Source organism: Hylobates moloch, unplaced genomic scaffold (assembly GCF_009828535.3).
Source record: "Hylobates moloch isolate HMO894 unplaced genomic scaffold, HMol_V3 SCAFFOLD_21, whole genome shotgun sequence".
In the NCBI taxonomy this organism is placed as follows: Eukaryota; Metazoa; Chordata; class Mammalia; order Primates; family Hylobatidae; genus Hylobates; species Hylobates moloch.
Window position 1 is genome coordinate 15,015,197 of NW_026652296.1, and position 26,019 is coordinate 15,041,215.

General features: G+C 42.5%; 1 protein-coding gene across 1 annotated transcript; it reads left to right on the forward strand.

Annotated features, from left to right (window-relative positions):
- The first annotated feature begins 1,637 nt into the window (after window positions 1-1,637).
- On the forward strand, window positions 1,638-18,677 carry LOC116461409 (heterogeneous nuclear ribonucleoprotein A1-like). Its single transcript, XM_058433266.1, has 3 exons — window positions 1,638-1,813; window positions 5,775-5,814; window positions 18,231-18,677. The coding sequence occupies exons 1-3, from the start codon at window positions 1,638-1,640 to the stop codon at window positions 18,675-18,677; spliced, it is 663 nt and encodes a 220-aa protein (XP_058289249.1).
- The last annotated feature ends 7,342 nt before the right edge of the window (window positions 18,678-26,019 follow it).

Genomic DNA, 26,019 nt, shown 5'->3' on the forward strand with positions numbered 1-26,019 from the left:
CCTTCTCAGATCCTGTAGGGAAGGCCTGTACCTATCTAGTGAAAGTGTCTATCTAGGCTAAGAGGTATTTTAGTTATCTGACTCGGGGCATGTTGAGTAAAGCTAATTTGCCAGTCCTGGGTGGGGGCAAATCCTCGAGCTTGATGTGTAGGGAAGGGTGGCGGCCTGAATAATCCATGAGGAGTAGTAGAATAGCAGATGGAACACTGAGAAGTTATTTCCTTGAGGATAGATTTCCACGATGGAAAGGAAATGAGAGCTTCTAAGAGACGGGCTAGTGGCTTGTACTATAGCACAGGCTGCCTTTGCTGGTGTGTGGCAATTAGGCCTGGTGGAACCGCCGTCAATAAATCAAGCGTGATCAGGGTGAGGAATAGGAAAGAAGGAAATATGGGGAAATGGGGTGAATGTCAGGTGGATCAGAGAGATACAGTCATGGGGGTCAGATGTGGTATCAGGAATAATGTGGGAGGCCGGATTGAAGTCCGGGCCAGGAACAATGGTAATTTTGTGAGACTTAACAAAGAGTGAGTACAGCTGAAGGAGCAGGGGAGCAGAAAGTATATGCGTCAGGTATGAGGAAGAAAATAGATTTTGGAAGTTATGAGAAATGTAGGGAGTGAGTTGAGCATAGTTTGTGATTTTTAGGGCCTCTAAGAGTATTAAAGCAGCAGCAGCTGCTGCACGCAGACATGAGGGCTAGGCTAAAACATTAAGGTCAAATTGTTTGCACAGAAAGGCTACAGGGTGCGGTCCTGGCTCTTGTGTAAGAATTCTGACCACACTAACCATGCCTAGGAAGGAAAGGAGTTGTTTTGTAAGGGATTGAGGTTTGGGAGATTAATTGGACACGATCAGCAGGGAAAGCACGTGTGTTTTTATGAGAATTATGCCGAGATAGGTAACAGATGAGGATGAAATTCGGGCTTGACTGAAGTAATGGGGGCTGTCTGTGAAGCCTTGCGGCAGTACAGCCCAGGTAATTTGCTGAGCCTAATGGGTGTCAGGGTCAGTCTAAATGAAAGCAAAGAGAGGCTGGGACGAGGGGTGCAGGGAAATAGTGAACTAATCTGTAAGACTTGTCCGGTTTTTGGACAGGTAAAATGGGGGAATTGTAAGGAGAGTTTATAGGTTTTGGAAGCCCATGCTGTAGCAGGCGAGTGATAACAGGCTTTAATCCCTTTAAAGCGTGCTGTGGGATGGGATATTGGCATTGAGCAGGGTAAGGGTGATTAGCCTTTAATGGGATGGTAATGGGCATGTGATTGGTTGCCAGGGAAGGAGTAGAGATGTCCCATACTTGTGGGTTAAGGTAGGGGGATACGAGAGGAAGACATGAAGGAGGCTTTGGGTTGGGGAGAAGGGTGGCAATGAGATGTGGCTGTAGTCCAGGAATAGTCAGGGAAGCAGATAATTTGGTTAAAATATCTCAGCCTAATAAGGGAACTGGGCAGGTGGGGATAACTAAAAAAGAGTGCATAAAAGAGTGTTGTCCAAGTTGTCACCAGAGTGGGGGAGTTTTAAGGGGTTTTGAAGCTTGGCCGTCAATACCCACAACAGTTATTGGGGCGAGGGAAACAGGCCCTTGAAAAGAAGGCAACGTGGAGTGGGTAGCCCCCTTATTGATTAAACAGGGGATGGACTTACCCTCCACTGAGAGAGTTACCCGAAGCTCGGTGTCCATGATGGTCCAGGGGGCTTCTGAGGTGATCAGGCAGTGTCAATCTTCAGTCACTAAGCTGAGCAGATCTGGGAAGGATTCAGTCAGAGAGCCTTGGGCTAGAGCTTTAGGGGCTCTAGGAGTGGCTGCCGGGTGAGCTGGGCAGTCTGCCTTCCAGTGGGTCCCTGTACAGATGGGACATGGCTTGGGAGGAATCCCTGGCTGCGGGCATTCCTTGGCCCAGTGGCCAGATTTCTGGCACTTGAAGCAAGATCATGATGGAGGAAGTCTTGTAGGAATGCTTGTCTGCTGCGGCTTAGGCATGTGTGGCTTAGGCATTTTGACGTTCTCGTATGCTGGAGGTGTGGCTGGGTTTTGTCTCACAGCAGAGGCAAGTAATTGTAACAGAAATGCATTGCCGTCTGGCTGCTTCCTCTCTATTATTGTACACCTTGAAGGCGAGCTTGATTAATTCCTGTTGTGGGGTTTGAGGGCCAGATTCTAATTTTTGAAGTTTTTTCCTAATGTCAGGAGTGGATTGGGTGATAAAATGCTTATTAAGAATAAGGAGGCTTTCTGGCCCTTCTGGGTCTAGGGCGTTATAGTGCCTAAGGGTTGCTGCTAAGCGGGCCATGAACTGGGCTGGGTTTTTGTCTTTACCTTGGGTAGTTTCTTTAAGCTTGTCATAATTAACAGCTTTGTAAGCTGCCTTTTAAAGCCTTTCAACTAGGCAGGAAATCATGTAATCTTGCCTAGCTATACCTGGGGAATTTGCCTGGTAGTTCCACTGGGGATCCTTTCAGGGAACTGCTCTAATGCCTTCCTGGAAGTCTGGCTCATGAAGCCGGCAGTTATCAGTGTGAGATTGGGCTAGAGAAAAAACTCTTTCCCGTTCATCTGGGGAGAGGATAGAAGTCAGGATGACATTTAAGTCACTCCAGGTTAAATTGTAGGACAGAGTTAGATATTGGAATTCCTGTATATATTTAGTGGGGTCTGATGAGAAAGAGCCTAAATGCTGACTGATCTGAGAGAGGTCTGATAGAGAAAAAGGTACATGTACCCTGACTATGCCTTCAGCTCCAGCCACTTCTCTAAGAGGAAATTGTTGGGCAGGTGGGGAAGAACTAGTCACAGAACTAAACTGCAAGCCGGACTGGGTGTGAGGAGGGGAGGTGGTAGAAGGATTATAGGGTGGAGGAGCAGAGGCTGAGGAGGAATTGGGACTTAGCTTGGCCTGGCAACGAGCAGCCTGGGGAGGAGGGGAAAGGTCAGATGGGTCTGTAGAAAAGGAAGACTGAAAGACTCAGTGATGCTTGGGGTTTGGACTGAGGGGACAGGCGGGAGGGAAAGGAGGAGGATTTGGGAGGAATTGCATTGGGAACAGAGACTAGGGAGGGAACGAAGTGTGAAAAATGCCTGGACATAAGGCACCTCAGACCATTTCCCCATTTTTCCACAAAAATTATTTAGGTCTTGTAGGATGCAGAAATCGAAAGTGCTGTTTTCTGGCCATTTAGAGCCATTGTCAAGTTTGTATTGGGGCCAAGCAGTGTTGCAGAAGAAAAGGCACTTAGACCTTAGGTCAGGTGAGAGTTGAAGAGGTTTTAAGTTCTTTTTTTTTTTTTTTGAGATGGAGTTTCGCTCTGTTGCCCAGGCTGGAGTGCAGTGGCACGATCTCGGCTCACTGCAACCTCCACCTCCCGAGTTCAAGCAATTCTCCTGCCTCAGCCTCCCTAGTAGCTGGGACTACAGGCACCCGCCACCACGCCCGGCTAATTTTTGTATTTTTAGTAGAGACGGGGTTTCACCATGTTAGCCAGGATGATCTTGATCTCTTGACCTTGTGATCCGCCCGCCTCAGCCTCCCAAAGTGCTGGGATTACAAGCGTGAGCCACAGTGCCTGGCCGAGGTTTTAAGTTCTTAAGAACACAGGCTAAGGGAGAAGAAGGAGGAATGGAGGGTGGAAGGTTGCCCATCGTGAAGGAGGCAAGCCCAGAGAAAAGAGAGAGTAGAGACATGGAGGGAAGGGGTTCAGGGGCTCTTACCTTCCAGAAAAGCAGGAAAGGGGTCGGGGCACAGAAATTAGGGGTTGGGGTGCAGAGATAAGAGGTTGGGGCGCAGAAATAAGGGATGGGGTGCAGAGATATAAGGGGTTGGAGCACGGAAATAAGGGATCAGGGCACAGAGATATAAGAGGTTGGGGTGTGGAAATAAGGGATTGGGGTGCAGAGATATAAGGGGTTGGGGTACTTGCCCCTTCCCTAGAAAAGTGGGACATGCCTCTAAGGGTGAAGGAGAAGGGGTTGGGGATTTCTTGCCCCCCCCCAGAAAGGTGAAGAAGGGGTAGAGACATGGAGAGAAGGGGTTGGGCTACTTGCCCCTTCCCCAGAAAAGCAGGACTTGCTGCTAAGGGTGAAGGATCAAGGCAGGCGTCCCTGCGTGGTCTGACACCTCTGAAACCTGGGTGAATAATCAGAGAGGCATCTGCAATGAATAAACACCAAAGGAAGGCTGCCTTCCCTAGTCTGTGACCGGTGCTGGAGTTTTGGGTCCATGGATAAAACGTGTCTCCTTTGTCTCTACCAGAAAATGAAAGGAATTGAAATTAAGAGAAGGGAGAGATTGAAGTGTGGTGCCAAGATTGAAAGGAGAAAGAGGTTGAGGGATAGTGAGGGAGGTTGGAGAAGAGAGTAAAAAGAGGCCACTTACTGGATTTAAAATTGGTGAGATGTTTCTTGGGCTGGTCAGTCTGAGGACCTGAGGTTGTAGGTGGATCTTTCTCATGGAGCAAAGAGCAGGAGGACAGGGGATTGATCTCCCAAGGGAGGTCCCCTGATCTGAGTCACGGCACCAAATTTCATGTGCATCCGTGTGAAGAGACCACCAAACAGGCTTTGTGTGAGCAACATGGCTGTTTATTTCACCTGAGTGCAGGCGGGCTGAGTCCGAAAAGAGAGTCAGTGAAGGGAGATAAGGGTGGGGCCGTTTTATAGGATTTAGGTAGATAAAGGAAAATTATAGTCAAACGGGAGTTGTTCTCTGGCAGGCAGAGTGGGGGGTCACAAGGTGCTCAGTAGGGGAGCTTTTTGAGACAGGATGAGCCAGGAAAAGGAATTTCACAAGACAATGTCATCAGTTAAGGCAGGAACAGGCCATTTTCACTTCTTTTGTGGTAGAATGTCATCAGTTAAGGCAGGAACCAGCCATCTGGATGTGTACCTGCAGGTCACAGGGGATATGGTGGCTTAGCTTGGGCTCAGAGGCCTGACACTTCTTATGTTATGTTTTCCATTTTTTCATCGAATCAGTTTTAAAAGATCACAAAAGTAATACTTGCTTGTTTTAAAAAAAATCAAAATATTTTTTCACCAACCTAATGCTTAAAAAAAAAATGCAGGCCGGGTGCGGTGGCTCATGTCTGTAATCCCAGCACTTTAGGAGGCCAAGGCGGGTGGATCACCTGATGTCAGGAGTTTGAGACTAGCCTGGCCAACATAGTGAAACCCCATCTCTACTAAAAATACAAAAATTGGCTGGGTGCGGTGGCTCAAGCCTGTAATCCCAGCACTTTGGGAGGCTGAGGTGGGCCGATCATGAGGTCAGGAGATCGAGACTATCCTGGCTAACAAGGTGAAACCCCGTCTCTACAAAAAAATACAAAAAAAAATTAGCCAGGTTTGGTGGCGGGCACCTGTAGTCCTAGCTACTCAGGAGGCTGAGGCAGGAGAATGGCGTGAAGCCGGGAGGCGGAGCTTGCAGTGAGCCGAGATCACACCACTGCACCCCAGCCTGGGCGACAGAACCAGACTCTGTCTCAAAAACAAAAACAAAAAAAATGGGTTGGTGGTGGGTGCCTGTAATCCCAGTATCTGAGGTGAGGCAGAGATTGTTGAACCTGGAAGCAAGTTGCAGTGAGCCGACTGCAACAGAGTGAGACTGTCTCAAAAAAAAAAAAAAAAAAGACAACGTCTCTAGAGTAACTTCGTATCTCAACCATGCCTGGCTGTGGGCTGCCAGGCAGGGCCTGAGAGTTCTCACCTAGACTGGCCCCTGGTGCTAATGGCTGCCTGTTTCACAAGGGACTGCTTCATTTAAGCCTTTCTTTTTCAGGAAGAGGACACCCACCCTGGTACCTAGTCTCTGGCGAGAGGTGAGTGACAGAGTGGGGTGCCCTGAGGCACCCCTTCCTTCTTTTATTATAGAAAGGAAGCATGTAGCAGGGCAATTGGAACTGCGGGTAGGAGGGCCCCTGCAAGACCTTGAGGACTGCAGTGCCAGACCATATCTCAGCTACATGGAAGCCTGGGCTCTGGTGCCCGTGAGCTCCAAGGCCTTCTGTGTCCTGCAGTGCCTCCTGGACTGGGGGGCGCCAAGGAGCCCAGAAATACTTCTGCAATGGCCAGGGGTCTGTCCTTAAGAATGTCATCTTAAGTTCATCCTCTTTTGAAACCTCTTCTCTCACAGCCCACCTGGCAGAGGCCTAGGGTCTTTGTTCATCTTCCATTTTTTTTTTCTTGTAGACTTTCTGCTTACCTGTCTCTGGCTCCTATACTCTTAATTTCTGGCACCCAGCCTGATCTCCCTAAGCAATCTGGGCCTCACTTTTGTGTTTCAGACCACTAGGATGGTTCTGGCTATACCCAAAAATGTTAAAATGATTTGTGGCACTGTCAAGACCATTGGGACAAATCCCCTTTGCCCAAGAATGTCTTTCTCTCTCTCTTTCTATATATATATATATATATATATATATATATATATATATATATACACACACACACACACACATATACACTATATATACATATATACACATATATAATACATATACGCATATATAATATATATACACACACATATATAATATATATATACACACATATATAATATATATATATATATATTTTTGAGACAGAGTCTTGCTCTGTTGCCCAGACTGGAGTGCAGTGGCCCAGTCTCGGCTCACTGCAAACTCTGCCCTCCGCCTCCTGGGTTCAAGTGATTCTCCTGCCTCAGCCTCCCAAGTAGCAGGGATTACAGACATGCACCACCACATCTGGCTAATTTTTGTATTTTTAGTACAGACGGGGTTTCGCCATGTTGGCCAGGCTGGTCTCAACCTCCTGGCCTCAAGTGATCCACCTGCCTTGGCCTTGTGCTGGGATTATAGGCGAGAACTACTGTGCCAGCCAGATTTTTTTTTTTTTTTGGTATTGAGTTGTTTGAGTTTCTTACATATTTTTAATTCCTGTTGTTGCCTTTTTTTATAGAGACAGGGTCTTGCTATGATGCCCGGGCTGGTCTCAAATTCCTGGCCTCAAGTGATCCTCCTGCCTCTGTCTTCCAAAGTGCTGGGATTATAGGCGTGAGCCACTGTGCATAGCCTAGTCCCTTGTTGATGAGTAGTTTGGAAAAATTTTCTTCCATCCTGTAGCTTGTCTTTTTTTTTTTTTTTTTGAGACAGAGTCTCACTCTGTCGCCTATGCTGGAATGCAGTGCTGCAATCACGGCTCACTGAAACCTCCACCTCCTGGGTTCAAGTGATTCTTGTGCCTCAGCCTCCCGAGTAGCTGGGATTACAGGTGTGCACCACCACATCTGGCTGATTTTTATATTTTTAGTGGAGACAGTTTTCACCATGTTGGCCAGATTGGCCTCAAACTCTCCAGGTTCAGGTGATCTGCCTGCCTTGGCCTCCAAAGTGTGGGGATTACAGGGGATTAAAGGCAACTGGCCTGTGCCATGCAGAAACTTTTTTTTTTTTTTTGAGACAAAGTCTTGCTTTTGTCCCCCAGTCTGGAGTGCAATGTCACGATCTCAGCTCACTGCAACCTCCACCTCCTGGGTTCAAGCGACTGTCCTGCCTCAGCCTCCTGAGTAGCTGGGATTATAATTGCGTACCACCACACCCAGCTAATTTTTTGTATTTTAAGCAGAGATGGGGTTTCACCATGTTGGCCAGGCTGGTCTCGAACTCCTGACCTCAGGTGATCCACCCACCTCAGCCTCCCAAAGTGCTGAGATTACAGGCGTGAGCCACCGTGCCTGGCTGTAGAAACTTTTTAATGATGTAATCCCATTTGTTTGTTTTTGCTTCTGTTGCTTGTGCTTTTGAGGTCTTACCCAGAAAATCTTTCCCAAGATCAATGTCCTGACTAATGTTTTCCTCTAGTAGTTTTGTAGTTTCAGGCATTAGATTTCAGTATTTAATTAATTTTTATTTGATTTTTGCATATGGCAAAAGATTGCAATCTAGTTTCATTCTTCTGCATGTAGATATCCCACTTTCTCAGCACCATTTATTAACAAGATTGTCCTTTCCCCAATATATGTTCTTGGCACCTTTGTCAAAAATGAGTTGTTGCAAAAAAATTAGCCGGGTATAGTGGCGTGTGCCTGTAGTCCCAGCTGCTGGGGAGGCTGAGGCAGGAAAATTGCATGAACCCAGGAGGCAGAGCTTGCAGTGAGCTGAGTTCACACCACTGCACTCCAGCCAGGGTGACAGAGCAAGACTCCATCTCACAAAAAAAAAAGAAAAAAAAAAGAGTTGTCTGTATGTGCATGAGTTAATTTCCAGGTTTTCTATTCTGTTCCATTGGTCTATGTGTCTGTTTTTGTGCCAATACCATGCTGTTTTTGTTACTACAGCTTTGTTTTGGTTACTATAGCTTTGTTGTATAATTTGAATTTGAATTCAGGTAGTGTGATACCTCCAGCTTTGTTGTTTTTGCTCAGGATTGCTTTAGCTATTCAGGGTCTTTTGTAATTCCATACAAATTTTAGAATTTTTTTTCCTGTTTATGTGAAGAATGCCATTGATATTTTAATAGAGATTGTATTGAATCTGAAGGTCACTTTGGATATTATGGGCATTTTGACAATATTAATTGTTCTGACCTATGAGCATGGGATATCTTTCCAGTTTTTGGTGTCCTCTTCAGTTTCTTTCATTAGTATTTTATAGTTTTCCTTGTGGAGATCTTCTTCTAGTTAGTTTAGGCCCAAGTTTTTTTTTTTTTTTTTTTTTTGTAGCTATTGCAAGGGAGATTGCTTTCTTGGTTTCTTTTTCAGATTGATTATTGTTAGCATATAGAAATACTACTGATTTTTGTATGTTGATTTTTTATCCTGCAATTTTACTAAATTTGTTGATTAGTTCTAAGAATTTTTTGGTGGGGTAGGTTTTTCTAAATATAAGATCATGTCATGTGTGTACAAGGCTAATTTGACTTCTTCCTTTCCAGTTTGGATGCCCTTCATTTCTTTCTCTTGCCTAATTGCTCTGGCTAGGATTTCCAGTACTATGTTGAATAACAGCAGTGAAAGTGGCATCATTATCTTGTTTCAGACCTTAGTGGAAAGGCTTTCAGTTTTCCCCCATTCTGTATGATATTAGCTATGTGCTTGTCACTTATGGCCTTTATTGCATTGAGGTATGTTCTTTCTATATCCAATTTCTTGAGAATTTTATCATGAAGGAATGTTGAATTTTATCAAATGCTCTTTCACCATCTACTGAAATGATCATATGGCTCTATTGATTCTGTTGATGGGGTGTATTACACTTATTGATTTGTATATGTTGAACTATCCTTGCATCTGGGGATGAATCCCATTTGATCATGGTGAATGATCTTTTTTTTGAGACAGAGTCTCGCCCTGTTGCCCAGGCTGGAGTGCAGTGACACAATCTTGGCTCATTGCAGCCTCCACCTCCTGGGTTCAAGCGATCCTTATGCCTTGGCCTCCTGAGTAGCTAGGATTACAGGCATGTGCCACCACCCTGGCTAATTTTTGTATTTTTATTAGAGACAGAGTTTCGCCATGTTGGCCAGGCTGGTCTTGAACTCCTGGCCTCAAGTCATCCACCTGCCTTGGTCTCTTAGTCTCCCAAAGTGCTGGGATTACAGGCGTGAGCCACTGTGCCTGGCCACAGGGTACTTCTTGCCTTGTAGAATGAGTTTGAAAGTATTGCCTCTTCAATTTTTTAGAATAATTTGAGTAGAATTTGTATTAATTCTTCTTTAAATATTTGGTAGAATTCAGCAGTAAAACCATCAGGTCCTATACTTTTCTTTAAAGAGATACGTTTTAATTTCTGCTTTCATCTCATTACTCGTAGTTGGCCTGTTTAAGTTTTCTGTTTCTTTATGATTCAATTTTGGTAAGTTGTATGTGTCAAATAATTTATCTTTTTAGTTTTCCAATTTGTTGGTGTGTAGTTTTCCATAATAGCCTCTAATGATCCAGGCTGGATGTGGTGGCTCATGCCTGTAATCCTAGCACTTTGGAAGGCTGAGGCGGGTGGATCACCTGAGGTTGGGAGTTCAAGACCAGCCTGACCAACATGGAGATACCCCATCTCTACCAAAAATACAAAATTAGCCAGGTGTGGTGGCACATGCCTGTAATCCCAGCTACTTGGGAGGCTGAGGCAGGAGAATCGCTTGAACCCAGGAGGTGGAGGTTGCAGTGAGCTGAGATCATGCCATTGCACTCCAGCCTGGGCAACAAGAGCAAAACTCCATCTCAGGGGGAAGAAAAAAAGTCTCTAATGATTCTTTGTATTTCTGCGGTATCAGTTGTAGTATGTCCTTTTTCATCCCTGATTTTATTTATTTGTCTTCGTTTTTTTCTTGGTTAGTCTAGCTAAAGGTTTGCCAGTTTTGTTATCTTTTCAAAAAACAACTTTTTGTTTAGTTTATGTTTTGTATTACAATTTTTTTCTCCCCCCCCACCACTTTTTTCTTTTTTGAGACAAGATCTGGGTCTATAGCCCAGGCTGGAGTGCAGTGGTGCCATCTTGGCTCATGCAACCTCTGTCTCCTGGCTGAGGCTGTCATCCTACCTTAGCCTCCCAAGTAGCTGGGACTACAGGCGTGCACCACCATGCCTTGCCAATTTTGTATTTTAAGTAGAGATGGAGTTTTGCCATGTTTTCCAGGCTGGTCTTGAACTTGTGAACTCAAGCAATCTGCCTGTTTTGGCCTCCCAAAGTGTTGGGATGACAGGCGTGAGCCACTGGACCTGGCCTTTTGTATTATTATTATTATTGTTATTATTATTATTTTTTTTTGAGGTGGAGTTTTGCTCTTGTTGCCCAGGCTGGAGTGCAATGGCATGATCTCTGCTCACTGCAACTTCTACCTCCTGGGTTCAAGTGATTCTCCTGCCTCAGCCTCCCAAGTAGCTGGGATTACAGGCATGCACCACCACACCTGGCTAATTTTGTATTTTTAGTAGAGATGGGGTTTTACCACGCTGGCCACGCTGGTCTCGAATTCCTGACTTCAGGTGATCCACCCACCTCGGCCTCCCAAAATGCTGGGATTACAGGTGTGAGCCATCAGGCCTGGCCATCTTTTGTATTTTTTTAATAGACAAATTCTGCTATGTTGCCCAGATTGGTCTCAAACTCCTGGCCTCAAGTGATCCTCCTGCCTTGACCCCCTAAAGTTCTGGGATTATAGGCGTGAGTCACTACGCCTACTCTTTGGGGCTTTTTAAACCAGAAATCAGAATCTTCTTAAACCACTTTTAATTTCTGTCTCATATGTAATGGCATCTTTTCCTTTCAGTTTCTCCAGTGGTCAGATATGACTCAGGGGAAGAGGCTAGAGTCAGAACCAAAATCTTTTCATTCCGTCTTTGGTTTGTACTCTGTGATCTTGGTTTATATTTTTATCTTTGTTACTCTTCTATCTGTGACTTTCTCCTCAAAATATCTCACTTGAATTTAATGTGAAACCCACTTGGGTTTCTTGTGGATTTGTGTCCTGTATTAGTCCTTGGGTATGTGGTTTTCTATGAAGGTCTGCAATGCACATATATCTTTGTGCCTTTTTACTAATCTTTGTGGGTACTTGTAAAATATTCCTTCAGCACTACAGACAGTATACACATACCTTTTTCTTAGATGCAAATATAGGATTGATTGAGAAGAAAACTTGGGCAATTACTCAAGTGCCCAGAAGAAATCTGAAAACTTGAGGCTAGAATGAACTTTGGGTCGTCATTGTCGGTAATTCTTTGTCTCCAGAGAATATTTTACTTATATTAATTCTTTGGACTAGAGTATAGTTTTGAAAGACTTAAAAAATTGCACTTGAATCTTGTTTATGTAACACTGTTTTTTACAGTAATCAGAGGAAGGAAAATCTTCAGAATCCATGAATAGGCACCATGACATTCAGGCCCAAGAACAAAGTTTTATCTGGACACAGCATGGTCTGAGATACTAGACTTTGCCTCAATACCTAGAAGCTACCAGAACATTTTTGTTTCCTTTGTCCCTTTTTTGCACAGGAGTAATTCCTGGAAGCAGAACTAGGTGACATCTTTAACACATATTTTTTGCTAATTCTCATGATTTCTCCTAGGATATGCCCATAATTCAGGATTAGGGGTTGCCAGTGTTGAGATCGAGCTAGAATACCCACAAGTGGCTTCACTCTGAGCTTCAGTTTATTCTACTGTTTATGGCCCTTAGAACACTGGCATAAGCTATTCATATCAATAGATTCATTTGTGAGGCTTAGTCTTTGACAAGAATATGAATAAGACAGAGAAGAGGGGAGTGGCCCTTCATGCTCTGAGAGTAGAGGTTCACTTTGGTTCAAGACTTGTAGCTCTCAGCTGTAAAGTCACAATTTCCATATGGCTAGTACCTGGGGCACTGAAGATATTTCCCTAGAATATGATCACTTTTGTGGGTTGAATGCCCTTTGATTTGGAGCAGGTGAAATAATTTAATAATGATTATCTTGGTGCCACCTACATGCAAATCCCCCTGAGGTCAGTGACAAAATACAGAAAGAAACTCAGTTTTGGCATGTCATGCCGAGGAGATATCAATAATGATTGCCTTTACACACACTGATGCATTACATGGATAGGTTGGTCCCTGCAGAGAGGTCATTTGCAGTATATGTTGGAAGACTCTAGAATGGGAGAGATGAATAAATTCAGATCAGACCTGACATACAGAAAATTTTCAGTTAAAGTTTTATATATCTAATTAGTTTGAAAGGTAAAGCTGGGCAAGGAAATTAGAAAGAATTCAGAATTCAAAAATCTTTTAGAAATAATCCAATTTATTTTCTCAGAATAACTTTGGCATGATTTTTCATAGAGCATACTCCTTTTTCCTTGTTTCCTCCTTCTGTCATATTAAGGCCCTATTGACTTCGGTCCCTGTTAATGAATAAATAAATTTAGAGACTATTATGGCCATTGGTATCAATAAGGACCCAAACAATGGGTCCTTAACATCTCAGCAGAACTTCACAGCTCTCTTTAATACTAATATTCCTCCTGACCCATGCATCTATCCATAAAATATTAATGAGCAAACATAGTACTGTACTTTGAGAATATACAGATGAATAAAGTGATATCTCTGCTCTTGCATGTAAGACCATTGTTTAGCTATTCTTTATAGTGGATACCAAACCATGATCCTTGTCTTCTCCTACTCTTCTGACATTCTCATAGCTTTTCATTTAACTGTGAAACAATAAGATGTTGAACACGATCTCAAAGAGCTGATGCCATCATGGTAGTACTGAGATACTGGTGGGGAGCTAGGAGCTCTGGATCCATGTCCTTCTTCTGAGTGAATTTGGGCAAGTCAGTAGCCTCTTTGAGCTTTATTTTTATTTTTGTTTTTTTGAGACAGAGTCTCGCTCTTGTTGCCCAGGCTGGAGTGCAGTGGCATGATCTTGGCTCACTGCAACCTCCGCCTCCTGGGTTCAAGTGATTCTCTTGCCTCAGCCTCCTGAGTAGCTGGAATTACAGGTGTGTGCCACCATGCCCGGCTAATTTTTTGTATTTTTAGTAGAGATAGGGTTTCACCATGTTAGCCAGGATGGTCTTGATCTCCTGACCTCGTGATCCGCCTGCCTCAGCCTCCCAAAGTGCTGGGATTACAGGCATAAGCCACCGTGCCTGGTTATCTATATCTGTCTATCTATCTATCTATCTGTCTGTCTGTCTGTCTGTCTGTCTGTCTGTCTATCTATCTACCTATCTACCTACCTACCTACCTACCTACCTACCTACCTACCTACCTACCTACATACCTATCATCTACCTACCTACCTACCTACCTACCTATCATCTATTTATCTATCTATCTACCTACCTACCTACCTACCTACCTACGTACCTACCTACCTATCTATTATCTATCTATTATCTATCTATCTATCTATCTATCTATCTATCTATCTATCTATCTATCTATCATCTATCTATCTATCTATCTATCTATCTATCTATCTATCTATCTATCATCTATGTATCTATCTAGAAGTCTTGCTGTATTGCCCAGGCTGGTCTTGAATGCTGGGCTCAAGTAATCTTCCTGCCTCAGCTTGCCAAGTAGCTGGGACTACAGGTGCACACCACTGTGCTTGGCTGAACTTCAATTTTCACAATTTCAAGAGTGTTATTAAACTAAGTTACCTGAGAAACTTATGCCTATGACTGATTATAGTGACATTTAAGTGACCTGAGAAATTAATGCCTATGACAGGCTATCTCCAACTTAGGTATAATTTCTTGCCTCCCTGCTCATTGCCCTAGCCTTTCATTTGCTTTTTCCTTAAAAAAGCTTTGATCCCTAGTGTTTGGTGTCATTGAGGGTTGGGTAAGATATCCAGAGACTTACTTTTCAGTAATACACATTTTTTCACAGATATATTTCTGTTTAAAGTTGTTTCTGTTGCCTCCACAGCCACTGAAGACAAAGGGCTCACATAAAAATGTCAAAGTGTTGTAGTAGAATCTGGTCAAATATGAATTACAGGTGCCCTTCATTGGAGGATAGTTGCAGTATTCTGTGAATGAGATTTCCAGAGTCAGGTTTTCTTTGCTACTCTTTTGGCATTCTTGTTCTCACAGGCTCAGACTACTAAAACTTTCAACCCACATAAATCTAATTTTACCCCTAGGGAACAAGACAGAGTTCCCTAAGCATATGGGGAAATTGTTCCAGACTACAGACTGCGTCCATGACACAGAGAGAAATAGAGAAGGACAATGAGGTACTTATACTACTTTAGAGCTGAAAACAAGAAAGACCTGAGATTTCCTTCATCCTTCCCAGTAAACATATCCCATTTCCTGACTCCACATGCTTCCCATGTCACTGGAAATGAACAACTCATCAGCTTCCTCAAGGACACAGTTCAGAGCCCTTACTTTCGCTCTCTCCTCCCCACCCGCCAGAGTCTGTGCAAATACACAAGCTAAAAAGACCTCTCACCCACTACACCTACTCTGAAGGCCAGGTTTAAAATGTCCACTCTGGCAGATCTTCCTTTCCTCCATCAGTCTGTTTCCTCTCCTATCCAGCCCCACTTTTGCCTACCCATCCAGACTCACCTGGTTTTACTGAGACCATGGAGATTAAGTGGTTAGAGCAGAAGCCATGATGACCGAGTTGGAGGCAGAGAAAGAGTTAATGTTAGTCTTCTTGAAGCCCAACTACAATTCTTTTTTAATTTTTTTTTTAATTGAGATGGAGCCTCGCTCTGTCGCCCAGGAGGGAGTGTAGTGGTGCTATCACGGCTCTCACTGCAACCTCTGCTGCCTGGGTTCAAGTGATTCTTGTGCCTCAGCCTTCCGAGTAGCTGGGACTACAGGCGTGCGCCACCACGCTTGGCTAATTTTTGTATTTTTAGTACAGACAGGGTTTCGCCATGTTGGACAGGCTGTTCTCGAAATCCTGGCCTCAGGTGATCCACCTGCCTTGGCCTCCCAAAGTGCTGGGATTGCAAGAGTGAGCCACTACGCCTGGCCACCCAACTGCAATTCTTATCCATGATTGGGAACTTGCCCCTTTTGCCTTGAGTGTTTCATAGATGCTCATGTTAATTTGAATGAAGAACAAATTAATTTAAATAAGTAGGATGGGAGTGCTCTATACATATATGGGGGAATGATGGCCTCTGCATATCTGTATCAGTGGAATATAACGTAGTGGTTCTACACATATGTGTTGAATAGACTTAAAACTCATCTAATGTACAGACACACACCCCAACAAAGGAATTTCTTGGACACCTCTGAAATCAATCCCATTTTCATAACCCCCACTCTTATACTGAAATCTCATGGTTAAAACTTAAGTTGATTCTACTTTCTGTCTTCCTCCTTCTCCACTCCATAGAGGAAACTCAATGTAATTCTCTGAATCAGATATCCTAGAGCCATATGGTTTGAGATAAAAAGGGGACTTGATTCTAATTACTGGCAGCAACATCACCCAGGCTGCCCAGACCTCCCTCTCCTTCACAGTGTCACATTGGTTTGCCCTGTTTTTCTTTACCTCCAAGATGTCCACTTTCACATAACTGTTTTCTGAGTTGTGGAGGAAATATGCCTCCTGAAGGTGTGTGGAGAAGCATGGACAAGATGAGGAGCCATAGAGCAAAGTGAGCCCATTCAGGCTTCATGATGTTGCAGACAGCAGATAGAAGAATCCTGGACTTGGCTGAAATATCTGAAGGGTTGGCTCTCCTCATGTGAGGAGTTGAATTCTTATCTCTGATTTTTATCTTCCCAGGGCTTAAGCCTGGGCAGGGTTTTGGTGCATCCAGAATCAGCCTTGTGAGCAGGACAGTAAGTTCTTGGGTACCCAGCCATGTAGCTTGAAAGACCATGCTTTGTCAGAACCCTACTGATTAACCTTAGCCTTCCCCCCTTCTTTCCTCCACATCTGGGGATCATGACCACTTATCGCTCAGGATATTAACATCTCTATAATGAACAGTTGTAAATAAATTCTTACCAATGCTTTAATATATACATTTGAATACCTGAAAGCAAATTAACTAAGGCTTGAACCTAAGAGACTGGAACAAAACAGCAAAGTAAGTAAAGAGAAAGTAGACAGGATAATTGAAGAAAGTAGTTGAAAGTAGTGAATTAGAAAAAAAGAAACACTAAAATTGCCAAATAAAACTAAAAGTTAGTATTTTAAAAATACCGTTAAAATAGACAAAACTGCCAATAATGGCTGGAAAAAACACGGAAGAAATAAACACGTTCAGTAACAGAAATGTGAAATGGATAGAACTCAAACATGGAGAAGAGGAAAAATTTACCAGGAAATAGCCTTGCTCCTGATCTTAAAGGAAAACTTTTTAATTTCTCCCATTAAGTATGATGTTATCTCAGGATTTTTCATAAATGTGCTTTTTTAGGTTGCGGAAGTTCTTTTCTTAATTTGAGGAGTGTTTTTATCATAAAAGGGTGACAGATTTTTGTCAATTTTTTTTTTCCTGTGTGTATTGAGTTGATTATGTTGGTTATGCCCTTTGCTCTGTTAAAGTGGTATATTACATTGATTTATGCATGCTTGAATAATCTTGCATTCTTGGGTCAAATTCCATTGGATTTGATTATGGCGTATAATCTTTTTTTATATGTGGCTGAATCTTTTTACTAATATTTTTTGAGAATTTTTGTGCCTATATTCATAGGGACTATTGGTGTGTAGTTTTCTTTTTTATGATATCTTTGTTTGTAGTACTGGCCTCATAGAATTTTTTGGAAAGTATTCCATCCTCTTCTATATTTTGGAAGAGTTTGTAAATGATTAGTTAATTCTGTAAAATTTGGTAGAGTTCTCCATGGAAATCATTTGAGCTTGGGATTTCCTTTGTGGAATATTTTTTGATTAGTGATTTGGTGTCTAACCTTTATAGATCTATTCAGATTTCCCATTTATTTTAAGTCAATTTTGGTAGTTGTTATCTTTTTAAGAATTTGTTCATTTCATCTAAGTTATCTAATTTTTTAGCATACAGATATTCCCAGGATTCCTTTATAATCATTTTTATTTCTGTATGGGGTGGTGGATGTGTTTGCTTCCACCAAGAGCGTGCGCCTTGTCCAGCTTGAGTATGGCTGTAGGTATCCCTGGGCAGCGACCCCTCCTGGCTCAGTGTGGGGACAGGAATCTACTAGGGCTCCGTAGCCAACTTGCTTGGCCTTGGTCTGTCCAGCACTAGTTTAAGAGTGGGAGAATCTAGCTTCAAACTCTACCTCTGCTTGTGATCTTGCACAAGCCTCAACCTGGCTTTGGGCCTTGGTACCCAACTTGGCTGATTGATTAAGATGCCCTGCAAGTTTCCTTTTAGTTTTGACAGTGTTTCCTATATTCACCTAGGGCAGGGATTCTAAACTGATTTTAGATATTAGGGGCTCTTTGAGAATTGTTTGCCCTTTTCTTAGAAGCATGCTTGACTGGGTGCAGTGGCTCACACCTGTAATCCCAGCACTTTGGGAGGGGGAGGCGGGCAGATCACTTGAGGCCAGGAGTTCAAGACCAACCTGGCCAACATGGTGAAACCCCGTCTCTACTAAAAATACAAAAATTAGCTGGGCATGGTGGTGTGTACCTGTAATCCTGGCTACTTGGGAGGCTGAGGCAGTAGAATCGCTGGAACCTGGGAGACAGAGGCTGCAGTGAGCAGAGATCATGCCACTGTACTCCAGCCTAGGTGACAGTGAGACTCCATCTCAAAAAAAAAAAAAAAATTATAATACTGTGAATAGCCCAACTTAGAAGTTAGGAAAGCCCAGTTGAAGCAAGAGATAGGTAGTGCTTCATCTAGCCAAAGAGTTCGAAGTGGTTCTGGAAATTTTGGTGGTGGTCTTGGAGGTGGCTTCAGTGGGAATGACAACTTTGGTCGTGGAGGAAACTTCAGTGGTTGTGGTGGCTTTGGTGGCGGCCGTGGTGGTGGTGGATATGGTGGCAGTGGGGATGGCTATAATGGATTTGGTAATGATGGAAGCAATTTTGGAGGTAGTGGAAGCTACAATGATTTTGGCAATTACAACAATCGGTCTTCAAATTTTGGACTCACGAAGGGAGGCAACTTTGGAGCCAGAAGCTCTGACCCCTATGGTGGTGGAGGCCAATACTTTGCCAAACCACAAAACCAAGGTGGCCATGGAGGTTCCAGTAGCAGTAGTAGCTATGGCAGTGGCAGAAGATTTTAATTACTGCCAGGAAACAAAGCTTAGCAGGAGAGGAGAGCCAGAGAAGTGACAGGGAAGCTACAGGTTACAACAGATTTGTGAATGCAGCCAAGCACAGTGGTGGCAGGGCCTAGCTCCTACAAAGAAGACATGCTTTAGACAAATATTCATGTGTATAGGCAAAAAAACTCAGGGACTGTATTTGTGACTAATTGAATAACACGTTATTTTAGTTTCTGTTCTGTGGAAAGTATAAAGCATTCCAACAAAGTGTTTTAAAGTAGATTTTTTTTTTGCACCCATGCTGTTGATTGCTAAATGTCATAGTCTGATAATGATGTCGAGTAAATCTGTCTTTTCTTTTTTTAAAATGTACTTCTAGTTATAATTTTTGTCTTAAAGTCTATGTATTAGGGTACTCCAGAGGAACAGAACCAATGAAACAAAACCAATGCTAGGGAATTGGCTTGTGTGATTGTAGGGATGGACAAATCTGAAATTTGCAGGGCATGCTGGCAGGCTGGAGATTCAGGAAAGAGTTGATGTTGCAGTTTTGAGTTCAAAGGCAGTCTGGAGTCAGAATACCTCCTTCCTCTGTGGGACCTCAGTCTATTTCCTCTTAAGGCTTTCAACTGATTGGATGAGGCCCACCTGCATCATGAAGGGTAATCTCTTTTACTCAAAGTCCACTAATTTAAATATCAATTATTTATATATATATATATATATATTTTTTTTTGAGACGGAGTCTCACTCTATTGCCAAGGCTGGAGTGCAATGGTGCTATCTCAGCTCACTGCAACCTCTGCTGCCCATGTTCAAGCAGTTCTCCTGCCTCAGCCTCCCAAGTAGCTAGGATTACAGGCGCCCACCACCACACCTGGCTAATTGTTTGTATTTTTAGTAGAGATGAGGTTTCACTATGTTGGCCAGGCTGGTTTCAAACTCCTGACCTCAGGTGATCCACCCACTTTGGCCTCCCAAAGTGCTGGGATTACAGGCATGAGACACCACGGCCAGCCAGCATCCTAATTTTGTTTTGTAGAACTGCCCCTTCATGTAATGGACTCTCAGTCATAGTGTCCATTATTTCTCATGAGTGTAGACAGGAACAACTAATGAATGGGAGGATTGGGAGCTGTGAGTATTTGGGTAAGAGTGAGGGAGGCTGGGCGCGTGGCTTACGCCTGTAATGCCAGCACTTTGGGAGGCCGAGGTGGGCAGATCACAAGGTCAGGAGATCGAGACCATCCTGGCTAACACGGTGAAACCCCGTCTCTACTAAAAACACAAAAAATTAGCCAGGCATGATGGCGGGTGCCTGTAGTCCCAGCTACTGGGGAGGCTGAGGCAGGAGAATGACGTGAACCTGGGAGGTGGAGCTTGCAGTGAGCCAAGGTGGTGCCACTGCACTCCAGCCTGGGTGACAGAGTGAGACACTGTCTCAAAAAAAAAAAAAAAAAAGAGTGAGAGAATCCAGGGTTTTAATGTTCAAGGATATTGGTTCATACTGGGCAAATCTTAATTCAGTTCTCTTATTAGTGTGAAGATTTGCCTTGCTAAGGAAATAAATTATTATTTTCCATTTGGGCATTATAAATGAGAAGGTATTTAAAAGGTCCAGCTAATATAAATAAACTATCAATTCTGTTATATATCATGACACTATAGCTCCATAAGATTAATAACATAAATTCTATGTAGCACCAAATGTAGGGAACCTCAATAGAGATATAGCCAGGACATGATCTTTGAAGAAATGTTAAACTTGCATTTTTACCTTTCCAATAACTCTGAATGATTTTGCATATTTGAATTCTATTGTGTTAGTTTTGATCCTGCCCTGCATGTTAGCATAATCAATATACAGATATTTAGTTTCTCTGTTGCATAATATATTGTTAAAGGGAGCCAAATAAGATATGATTCTTTTTTTCATGGTTTTCATAAATAAGTTGTATAAAAGAGTTGAAATCTGATTTTATAGTCAATGGGTAGAGGCTAAGTGTCCGGTGTTGGCAAGACTACATTCCCCACAGTGTGGAAAAAGGTTAGGGCCAGAGCTTTGAGTAGAAGGAATCTGAAGGTGCTGGTTCCATGTTTCCAATAAAGTTAATGTCTTTGCTCCTCCATATCACCAGCTTCATTGTTCCAATTAAGATAAGGCTGGGTGGTGGCAGGGTTGAGTGGTAAAGACCCTAGGCTACAATGGCGGGATAAATATGTTCCCAAGTGCCAGATGCCTTGTGTTCTGCCTGTGTGTGTTGAGAAGGAGGGCTTCCTAATGACAGTTTTATTTAAGTATTGGGTTCCTGAAGTGCCTGTATGATAATGTGTGAGTGTGGGAGTGAATATTTTGAGCTGCATGTCCCCAGGGAGAGATGATATGTTCCATTCCAGAGTGTGGGCCTTAAGACATTGAGTGAAAACGTTATGGGGTGGAAAACAGTGAGGATCATTAACTTCCTGTTTGTTTGGTAATGGCCTGTGAAGGAAAGATGCTTGAGAAAATCTTGGAGTACCCAGTGAACCCATAAGCAGTTCATTCAAAAAAAAAAAAAAAAAAAGAATCTACATTATACCAGGTATACGATGGCCCTAAAGGTACAAGTAAGTTTTACGAGCAGGTAGATTATACTCCCAGCCCATGAAATATCTTGTTTTTGTTGTGTTGTCACAGAATTTGAAATCCACACTTATGGCTTCTTTGAGAATTCCTGAAGACCAGATGTCTAATATTGGAAAAATTATTGCCTGGTTTGCGCAAGTTCTCCAGTGAAACATGTTTTAGGACTAATTGTAAACAAGCTGCTTTAACTCATTTGCCCTGAAGGACAGTGGGGAATGAAAATTTTCCCATTAGGCAGAACTTGAGGAAAATTGTCTATTTTACCTGCAAGCAAAGATAGCCTAATTCATGGATTTGGGAGTGGTTGGAATGACCTTCTTGTATTGCAAGGGTAGTGGAATAAGTAAGACTAGAAAGTTGGTGAGAACAAGTTTTAGAGAAGGACAACATGAATGGAAATTCTATTATGACATATTAATTTGCCAAGAATAATTTATTGACAGCTGGGTGCAATGCCTCATGCTTATAATACCAGCACTTTGGGAGGCTGAAGCAGGAGGATGGCTTAAGCCCAGGGGTAGGAGACCAACCTGGGCAACATAGTGAAACCTCACCTCTACACACACACACACACACACACACACACACACACACACAAAGAATAATTTGTTGGGCCGGATGCGGTGACTCACACCTGTAATCCCAGCACTTTGGGAGGCCGAGGTGGGTGGTTCACGAGGTCAGGAGATCGAGACCATCCTGGCCAACATGGTGAAACCCTGTCTTTACTAAAAATACAAAAATTAGCTGGATGTGGTGGCACGTGCCTGTAATCCCAGCTACTCGAGAGGCCGAGGCAAGAGAATCACTTGAACCAGGGAGTCAGAGGTTGCAGTGAGCTGAGATCACACCACTGTACTCCAGCCTGGCAACAGAGGAAGACTCCGTCTAAAAAAAAAAAGTGTTGAATAAATGGATACATAATGTGAGATTATTCATGTTTCATGTAACTCTTTATCGCGGTCCTCAGTATAGAAGATATCCTTAATAATCAGATGGACCACATATGTCACTCTGTAAATTCCATCTATCTTCTTGCTCAGGCAGTCCATTAACCAAGTAATGGGCTTGATATAGCCATAGTCTTAGACACAGAAACTATGCATAAATTTAACCATAGTGACTTTTGACTTTTAAGTGTCCTGGTTGCTATAAGACTAATTTAGTCCCATGTTACAAAAGAACCAAATAGATCATTTGGGACATTTTTCCTCATTACTATGCTGTTATAATGAACTTAGACTCGGTTTTTTATTGTAGTAAAATATACATCACATAAAGTTTACCTATTTATTTATTTATTTATTTAGACAGGGTCTCATTCTGTTACCCAGGCTGGAGTGCATTGGTGCCATCTCGGCTCACTGCAACCTTTGCCTCCCAGGCTCAAGTGATTCTCCTGCCTCAGCCTCCCGAGTAGCTGGGATTACAGGCGTGTGCCATGACACCCACCCAATTTTTAGCAGAGATGGGGTTTCACCATGTAGGCCAGGTTGGTCTTGAACTCTGGACCTCAGGTGATCACCTTCTTCAGCCTCCCAAAGTGCTAGGATTACAGGCGTGAGCCACCACACCCGGCCAAATTTACCATTTTAACCATTTTAAAGTGTACATTTCAGTGACATTAAGTACGTTCACATTGTTGTGGATTCCTTACCACTATTCATCTTCAGAACTTGAAAAAAAATTACCTGGTCTAAAATGTCATGTTTTTCAGGTTTTTTTTTGAGACAGGGTCTTGCTCTGTTGCCTAGGCTAGACTGCAGTGGTGCAGTCATGACTCACTGCAGCTTTGACCTCCTAAGCTCAAGTGATCCTCCTGTCTCAGCCTCCCAGAGTGCTGGGATTTATGGGTGTGAGCCACTATGCCCAGCCTAGAATTTTTTTTTTTTTTTTTGACAGGATCTCACTCTGGTTGCTCAAGCTGGAATGCAGTGGTGTGATCTCAGCTTACTGCAGGCTTGATCTTCCTGGCTCAGGTGATTCTCCCACCTCAGCCTTCTGAGTAGCTGGGATTATAAGTGTGTGCCACCATGCCTGGATAATTTTGTATTTTTAGTAGAGATGGGTTTCACTATGTTGCTCAGGCTGGTCTCACTCCTGGACTCAAGCAATCCGCTCGCCTCAGCCTCCCAGAGTGCTGGGATTACAGGCGTAAGCCACCGTGCCCGACCTAGAATTTTGTAATCATCCCATTAGACTTGCTTTTTTCATCCACCATGTCTTTTTTTTTTTTTTTTTTTTTTTTTTGGAGACGGAGTCTTGCTCTGTCGCCCAGGCTGGGGTTCAGTGGCGCGATCTCGGCTCACTGCAGGCTCTGCCCCCCCGGGGCTCACGCCATTCTCCTGCCTCAGCCTCCTGCGTAGCTGGGACTACAGGCGCCCGCCACCTCGCCCGGCTAATTTTTTGTATTTTTAGTAGAGACGGGGTTTCACCGTTGTTAGCCAGGATGGTCTCGATCTCCTGACCTCGTGATCCGCCCGCCTCGGCCTCCCAAAGTGCTGGGATTACAGGCTTGAGCCACCGCGCCCGGCCCATCCACCATGTCTTGTTAATATCAGCTTTGATGGACTTGTCGAATATCTTATGGTCATCTTAGCAAAGAATACTATATTCTTCCTGCCTGTTTTAGGAACTCACTTCCCACTACAAGAAGTAAGAAAATATATTAATGCCTATGTATCTACTTACCTCTTGTATTACCATCTCTAGAGGCATCTTGTCTTATAAAGTTGAAGATGCAACTATGTTTCAAGGCTGGGGATTTCCCTTGCTGTATGCAGTATAAGCCCTGAGCTTATGTTCTTTGCAGCATTGTCAAAACACACAGGTTTGGGGACCAAGTTGGTGTAGGTGGTATTTAAGATTCTACTGTGTAACAGTTTTGCTTCCCGTTCTTATCATTATGCACTCCACTGGTTTGTTTTTGTGTTTAAATAGGGGAATACTTTCATCAAGCAATTAAAAAATGGACCTGTTCAATTGATAGTTGAGATTTGTATCTGGCCACCTCAGTCTCTTCATAAGACTAAAAAAATTGATGAAAGACGGGTATTACAGTTTGCCTGCAATTTTTGAAACTGTCTGTGAAGATAAAATAGGGTTAATTTTCACCTTAGCTACCTTGAAAATATATACATATAATTTTATACATACAAAGGTATAAAAAATATACATATACATCTCAGTTGTAAAATATAATGGGAGCCATTACAGTCCAAAAGATGGGAAAATGTAAAGGCTGCCCAGGCAGTTCTCTCAAAAGCTAATATCACACAGAAATGAAGTTTTACATAAAGAACACAGCTTATTTGTGGTATTGGCTAAACACAAAAGTATGAAATGCATAATAGAGGAGGATTGTTAATGCAAGCCAGCTATTACAGGCTTATAATGAACACAAATAATGCTATCTGTATTTTCCTAATCATTGTGTTGTAGCATTAATATTTTTCAAGCACTTATTTTTTATTTCTTTCATTGTTTTATATAGGGTATGTTGGTTTATGATATAATTAACCACTTTGTTCACAGTATTTATTGGTAATATACAGATAGAGCTCACTTAGAGATTTTATACTTGTAGCCAGTTGGAGTCAGAGCTGACTTTCAATTGTCTCCTTTTAAGGAGTAGGTAAGTACTTTTTGTAATGTTAGACCAAGGCGTTAAACATATTCATGCACAGAAAGGAGAGAGTACATGCATGAAATAGTCAATGGTTGGGAGGTAGTCAGCAGCAGTTGGTTAGGTCTGCTCATCAGTATATTTCACACCTAATAATAGCATTCCAACTTTTCCATGTAGAATTGTCCTTCCCATTCATAGTGCCCTAAGTTGCCTAAACATATAAACATGAGAAAATTAAGGATGGGACAGTTGGGGGCTGTGATCATTACTGTAAATCTTGGGGAACTGAGGCATTTTGTGCACTGGGATTTGGTTTATATTGAGCCATTTTTGGGTTTTTTTTTTTTTAAATTCATTTTCAAGAAGTTATAGTTGTGTGTGTATCTATGTATGCACAACTATAACTTGTATATATGTTACATATATATAGTTACGTAACTATATATATAACTATATATAGTTACGTAACTATATAACTATATATAGTTACGTAAACTATATATATAACATAGTTACGTAAACTATATACACAACCATACATACAGTTACGTAAACTGTATACACAACCATACATACAGTTACGTAAACTGTATACACAACCATACATACAGTTACGTAAACTGTATACACAACCATACATACAGTTACGCAAACTGTATACACAACCATACATAGTTACGCAAACTGTATACACAACCATACATACAGTTACGCAAACTGTATACACAACCATACATAGTTACGTAAACTGTATACACAACCATACAGTTACGTAAACTGTATACACAACCATACATAGTTACGCAAACTGTATACACAACCATACATAGTTACGCAAACTGTATACACAACCATACATACAGTTACGCAAACTGTATACACAACCATACATACAGTTACGTAAACTGTATACACAACCATACATACAGTTACGCAAACTGTATACACAACCATACATAGTTACGCAAGCTGTATACACAACCATACATAGTTACGCAAACTGTATACACAACCATACATACAGTTACGCAAACTGTATACACAACCATACATAGTTATGCAAACTGTATACACAACCATACATACAGTTACGCAAACTGTATACA

Coding starts and splice junctions, on each gene's coding strand:
- LOC116461409 (XM_058433266.1), top strand. CDS start 1,638: ATGGACTTACCCTCCACTGAGAGAGTTACCCGAAGCTCGGTGTCCATG. Junction 1,814..5,774: donor GCTCTAGGAGTGGCTGCCGG/GTGAGCTGGGCA, acceptor TTTCTTTTTCAG/GAAGAGGACACCCACCCTGG. Junction 5,815..18,230: donor TACCTAGTCTCTGGCGAGAG/GTGAGTGACAGA, acceptor TACTGTGAATAG/CCCAACTTAGAAGTTAGGAA.